The following is a 7,127-nucleotide window of genomic DNA, read 5'->3' as shown; positions in this document are numbered from 1 at the left end:
GGCATCCGGCCGAAAAAGGGAATTTCCAGCAGCAACGGAGCAATCCCAGAAGTGGAACGTCGTGGAAATAGACTAATGTGGTCTTTATTACGACACTGTCATCACACCAGAATATTGACATTTCTAATGTTCCACAATAAACGCAATAATAATAATAATAATAATAATAATAAACGCAAAACATTAATATAATAGAAGTAATATCCTCTTGAAAAAGACCTAACCCAATCTGTAGTTCATCATTCAATCTTTTGGATGTTTTCACTGTTGTGTAGAAAGTTTTTTTTTTTTTTTAAGTGTGTTAAAACCCTGTAACTCGTTGAAACCAAGTTTCTTAAATCCATTCATTTTTAAATTTGCTCATTCATCCGTCAAGCCAAACTGTGCTACTCCTCCCACCTTATCAGCGAGTGGATAGGACAAAAAAAATCCAGGGGGGTGTGTGTGTGTGTCTGTGTGAGAGTGTGCGTGCCTGGTATAAGAGGGAGGGAAGACCACAGGAGCTTACTAAGTGATGATCTGCCTGCACTTCCACAGCGAGCTGGTACGCTCTGATCTCTCTGCCTCTCATGTTTCTGTTCACTGGTAATCAGTCTCCCACACGCGTCTTCCTGCATACACCTTTCTGCTTCACTTTCCACTAAATCTTTCTCACATCTTTTTAGGGAACATTTATTTTACCGTACGCACTGAGTGGAGAGAAGGGAGTAGAGCGCTGGCATTGTTTTTGGCAGAGAGTAACAACAGCAGCAGATGCTTGAAGATAATTGCCGTTCTTGGGAAACCTAAAAGGTGAAAAAGAAGGAAGATCTTTTTTTTTCGATCCCCTTCAAGGGTCCCGAGGTTATCCTCCCGATAATAAGGATGACTGACTGAGCGCACACATTGAGATTTTTAACATTGAAAATCCAGATGGACCCATAACAACGGGGGAAAAGAAGACTTAACCCAAGAAGAAAGGGAATTTAAAAGGGGACATTATGAACACCACAGATCACCATGGATTAATCCAAGGCTTCTATAACAGGAGCCAAACCTCAGGCATTTTTCCACTTAACAAAGACTTATCAACCGAGGAGAAGGACTCGTCGGCAGGATGCTACGAGCAGCTGCTGATTTCCACGGAGGTTTTCCTCACTCTGGGCATCATCAGCCTGCTGGAGAACATCCTGGTTGTTGCTGCTATTGTCAAAAACAAGAACCTCCACTCGCCCATGTACTTTTTCATCTGTAGCCTCGCTGTAGCTGACATGCTTGTCAGTGTCTCCAACGCCTCAGAGACTATCGTCATAGCGCTCATCAACGGCGGCAACCTGACCATCCCCGTCACGTTGATCAAAAGCATGGACAATGTGTTTGACTCCATGATCTGTAGCTCTCTGTTAGCGTCCATCTGCAGCTTGCTGGCCATCGCCATTGATCGCTACATCACCATCTTCTACGCGCTGCGATACCACAACATTGTCACCCTGCGAAGAGCAATTTTGGTCATCGGCAGCATCTGGACGTGCTGCATTGTGTCGGGCATCCTGTTCATCATCTACTCCGAGAGCACCACCGTGCTCGTCTGCCTCATCACCATGTTCTTCACCATGCTGGTGCTCATGGCTTCGCTGTACGTCCACATGTTCCTGCTGGCGCGCCTGCACATGAAGCGCATCGCCGCGCTGCCGGGCAACGCGCCCATCCATCAGCGAGCCAACATGAAGGGCGCCATCACCCTCACCATCCTCCTCGGGGTGTTCGTGGTGTGCTGGGCGCCCTTTTTCCTCCACCTCATCCTCATGATCACCTGCCCCAGGAACCCCTACTGCACCTGTTTCATGTCCCACTTCAACATGTACCTCATCCTCATCATGTGCAACTCCGTCATTGACCCCATCATCTACGCCTTTCGCAGCCAAGAAATGAGGAAAACCTTCAAAGAGATTTTCTGCTGCTCGCACGCTCTCTTGTGCGTGTGAGCTGCCTGTTAAGTGTGAGCCGAGCTTCGACTCTGACAGCTGCAATCAGCAATTTAAATGAAACTTGGCCGACAAGGACTTTGAGGTCTGTGAGATGTAATCACTGTGGACTCATCACTGTGGACTCATCACTGTGGACTCATCACTGTGGCTCTGTTGTGCCCAGTGTTCTCGCAGTCGGCTGTTAATGATTGAAAAGTAGGGCGCTCGCCTTTGGTTACATGAGTCAGGTTGCTGAAGAGGTAGGTTTACAGACACCTTGTAAAATAGAGTACAGCTCCGTAGACAAATGCTCTTTTGTTTTGTAGTAAAACGCCGCTCTAAAGTGCAATTTGAAGTAAATGTTACCGGCATGTATATAACCGATACACATGCTCAAACTGTGGCTCATTTACCAACCTTTTCTCTTTCTCTTTCTCACACTGAACTCTTGTCTGTCACATTTGTCTTGCTGTTCACTGTCAAAGAAAATAATATGGTTATCTTAAAGATCTCCGTGTATCTACATGAATTATGGCACTCAAATGTCACAGCTGTTGCAACAGCAGCTTGTCCTTTAGATATCTAGCAAAGAGATTAGAGACATAGTATTCGACAGACTACCTCCATGCTTGAGAGTGCCACCCACCGCTTAACAGAGCAAATGAGATCATTTTGCACACTGCAAGCAAAGATAGAAATATGTTTACCCCTGTCATATGCTCTTGTTGTTTTGCATTGCAATGAATGTAAATATCTGTACATCTGTAATTTTTTTTATTAAGCCTCACTGATTTGTAATAATGTGCCAATCATGAAGGCGATGAAGGCAGTGTATCCTGCTCAAAAAAAGTGGGATGTTTAACTTTTTTATAAATGTGGCTTTTTTGTAAGTTAGAGGTAAAACTATTAGAAAGCTAACACAGGGGAAACATCAATTGAAAAGGACTACTTGGTGGAAATGAGGTGTTATGTGTGATTTTCCAAGCTGCTCTAAACGGATAAGTGACACTGAGATCAAACTAGATGCTTCTAGAATTCACAAAACGAGCACAAACAAAACCATACCACATCTCCACTCTTTGCTGATCTGCCATTTCCCGTGTCTAGCCCACTCAGCGTAGTAATCACAGGCTATTGACTGGGATCTAAAATGCAATGGGTTGTAAAATCACTCACTGGGTTACATGTTTACAGCAATGAGGGTAATACTGTACATGCCCTCAGTATGAATAGTATGGAAAACAAATGACAGAAAATAGATGATTTAGAGCTTCACTTTAAAATGGAAAAAGCAGGAAAATCTCATGTGTTTCTCAGGCACAAAAGATGGTGTATATGTAGTTTAGTTTATCTGCACTTATAGACAAATGTGAAAAACAATTCAGGGTGACCAAGAACCTTTCCTCCAGTGTGAAACCTCCCGTTTTTGGCACTTTACACCCTTACCTGATCAGGGATGCAGTTTTTGTTGACCCTCACCACTGATTTCCCCCTTTGAAGCAGGGCAGCAGAAAAGATTTTATTTCATCCCAGGGATGAAGAGAAAGTCACTTTAATGTTTGCAACTCGTGATTTTCGTCTGAGCAAATACCTAAAACAGACAATTAGCCTATACTATGAAACAAGATCAACATGCCCTGGATTTATTTACGTTTCCCAATCCAGCGATGCACGTTCATATAAAAGAGGCGGTGTTTGCTCCATATGACCAATCGCAAACATGGACAAGTCTACCAAAGCCGCATATTTTACACAAGAAGAGCAAACGATAATCCTACAGAAATATGAAGAAGACAGACACGGTTTGACAGGTAAAAAGCCATTCAGTCGCTGCTTCCTAACCCAGGAAGGAAAGCTGGCAAAAAATTGCAGACGCTGTAAATGTATAAAGTACAAGACTTATCAATATCACTGCCCCATGAGTCAAGCACAATAAAGATCTGACCATAATTACACTTGTGCGTTCCATAAACTTTGGTTGCTGTAGCCTATATTCTTTCAGTTGCAACCCTGGCAGTGGTAAGCGATCATGGGAGCAAATAAAATAAAAACATAATTCAAACCGCTGAGCGCATGGGCAATATACGGCTCAAGAAGCTGACAAAGATACGTTATTCCCTCCGCTAAAAATCTATATCTTTCATAAAAATACCCATCAGGGAATGTTAACGGGGTTGTCAGTCTCTAAATGTTTTAACTTTTATGAGAGCACCCGTCTCCCTCCCTCTCTTTCTCTCTCTCTCTCTCTCTCTCCCTCTTTCTCTCTCTCTCTCTCTCTCTCTCTCTCTCTCTCCTCGCACCGAGCTCCACCGGATCTTCTAAGAACGGTGACGCCGTTATCAACCGAGTATTGATTGGTCAGCAGGCGGTGCTTTAACACCGGGGGGGTTCTCTCTTGTGGCCAAAAAAGCCCCCCGGGGGGGGGGCCCGGGGGAAAGAGAGCCCCCCCCGGGGGGAACCCCCACCCCCGGGGTTGAACCTGAAGTTTGATGACACCGCTGTCAGTACGCTCTTGATTAGTGACATCTGTTGATTTCCAATCAAGGCTCTTGTGAATTTGTGTTTGGTGTAGATGTCGGTGTAAATGTGCACATGTGGGTTGTTCTAACTCTCAGCATGCACACGTGACCATGCAGAGATGTGTTTTTTTCATCATCTTTACAGTATGTAAAAGGCTGATTTTGCTGAATGTATTTTTGTGTATGTGTTGTGTAACGTGTTGCTTCTCTCCTTGCCTTAAATATGTTGCACTGTGGTGTAAAGAGCAACCTTATCCGCTGTGACAGTATTTTATCAACTGATGTAATCAGTATTTATATGTTGGCAAGTGCTATTTTCAATATTGCCTCATATTTATAATTTTTTAAACTCAAAGTGCATTTCGAAGCTTATAAAAAAAGGAAAGGAAAGTGATGTAAACGGGTCACCGAGTTTCTGTCAAAGCTTTGCCTGGATTTTGATTCATGTGTGCCGATATGAAGCTGTTTGCTTGACCAATGCATCCTATGTGAATTACTGCTGCAAAGTAACTTTAATAAATCATACTGTCACCTTAGCAACAGCTCTATTTGTCAGCCTTCCTGTGCAGAGCAGACTTTTACCTTTACTGTGAAAACCACCTCATACTCACAAACATCTGGACTTGTATAAAATGGTAAGACACAAATTCATTTTTTCTAATATCACTGAAGAAAATGCATGCATACAAGCGCATCTGCAGCAATGGCTTTTCACATGACGTTTTATACGAGCAAGTGGAAACGTAGCTCAGTTTCTTCCCCGGGGTGAGAACCTAGAAGTTCATGTGCTAGAAAAACACCTACAGGGTTTTGGATTGGGGTGAATAATTTAAATTGAAGTAAACAAAACATTTAGGACACTGGAAAATAACTTTTGTCAACATTTGAGCGTGCATCTAGCTTTGCTTCGGTGTGACAGTTCAGTAAGACACATTCCGAATTTAATTGCATCTTTATAGACTTTTAGATTGTATTAATATTGAATTATTTTTATTAGTTTCTTTAGAACAAACAAGAAAAACACAAACAGTTAACCCACAACATTCATCCCTCCCTCCCCTGAGACTGGCGAGCCCAGACAGACAAATAAGTACCACCATCAGGCAAAAGTATGCCATGCATATGTTCATAATGACACTATGATATTGAAAATGAGTTGGCCCCAGCACTGGACACTGACAAAAAGAAAAGAAAGGTAGCAGTACAGCCATAATTAGTACTCCATATTAGAAAAGGCACAGATAGGCATCAAGTTATATTGTGTATTGACATTGTTATAATAGTCCAGGAATGGTTGCCATACCTGAGATTTTCCAACTTCAAGTCAGCCATGATCAGTCAGCCAGGACCAATAATCAGACTGGGGTGGGTGGCGACATTTATCCGAATCCAGCATAGAAAATCTGCTAAGAAACACAGGAAATATTGGATAGGATAAAACAGCCTGATGTAATTCTGCTAAATAGAACATCATATTCACTTGTTTTCATTGTAAACAAATTGTATTTCAGAATAAAATCACCAGGGGGGGCAATGATATTTCAGGGGGGGCCAGTGCCACCCCATGCCCCCCTTCTAGCTACGCCCCTGCAGAGCACGAGTCTGGGACTGAGGGAGAACCAGCGCTCTTTGAACCACACCGAATATTGCCAACTGCGGTTCTGGGTCTATGGCCTTATTACACATGTATGAAAAATTGCCTTATCCTTGGGCATTCCCAAAATGAGTGAAAGAGAGTTGCTGGGTCCCGGTTACACTGTTGACAGGTTGGATCCAGTTCAGGAAAAAGTTGAGCCTAGACAGTTGAAGTCTGTGCACAATTTGAAATTAGATAACATCATGTTATGTAGAGGCTACAGCCAACCTCCAGCTTTCCTCTGAAAACCTTGCACCAAAATCCTCCTCCCATTTTAATTTGAGACGGTCCAGAGAGGGAAAGGCTACAGATAGTAATGAATTATAGATTTTGGGGCCTTCATGAATACAATCCTCTAACCAGCTGGCAGGAGGTTAATAGGGGGAAGTTATTTTTGACAAAATTCATAACTGGGGGTACCGAAAGAAATGTCTTTTAGATCGTAATGCATTCATAGATATGAGACTAAACTCTGAATCTGCATAACCACAGGGGTGTTTAACTTTTCTTTTCTTTTTTCTTCTTCATAAAGTTCTCTGATGAAGGAACGTCCATTGTCATTAAATCTGAAAATTACATTGAACTGAAATCAAGAGAACAAATATGTTTTAAGGTTTTAGAAAACTGAGATATTTTGCATATTTCTTATCCTTACTGCTGTAATACAGAAACACATTCAAGCAGACAAAAGCATTCATTTCATGCATTCAGGAAAATGCTTGTGAAAGGTGGATGGTGAATAATGCACTAAGCAAAATGAAATGTGCAATCTTTTCCCAAATTGAAGAAGCAGTGATTCAGCATTCGCTACTGTTTCATCACAGATTGACAGCCTCCATTATGTTCCAGTCGTATAATATCATCTACTTTCTTTCCCTTCCTTTTTTATTTTCAAAATGTATTTTGACTTGAGCACAATGGAAGAAAATCTCAGCAGCAGGTGTGCTTTATGCTCGCATGCTGCACTTTTGGGTTTTTTTCCCCCCCGGCAAAAGTCACAAATAATTCACTTCAAATATCAGCAGC

The 7,127-nt window shown here is 42.3% G+C and overlaps 1 protein-coding gene across 1 annotated transcript; it reads left to right on the top strand.

Moving 5' to 3' along the window:
- The first annotated feature begins 505 nt into the window (after positions 1 to 505).
- Positions 506 to 4,113, top strand: mc4r (melanocortin 4 receptor). Its single transcript, XM_039789569.1, has one exon. It carries the CDS (start codon positions 981 to 983, stop codon positions 1,962 to 1,964), a length of 984 nt encoding a protein of 327 aa, XP_039645503.1. The 5' UTR covers positions 506 to 980; the 3' UTR covers positions 1,965 to 4,113.
- Positions 4,114 to 7,127: the final 3,014 nt, after the last annotated feature.

The sequence above is a fragment of the Perca fluviatilis genome, chromosome 22, assembly GCF_010015445.1.
Source record: "Perca fluviatilis chromosome 22, GENO_Pfluv_1.0, whole genome shotgun sequence".
Classification (NCBI taxonomy): domain Eukaryota; kingdom Metazoa; phylum Chordata; class Actinopteri; order Perciformes; family Percidae; genus Perca; species Perca fluviatilis.
Note: the sequence above shows the minus strand (reverse complement) of the source record. Positions and strands in the feature narration are given on the sequence as shown.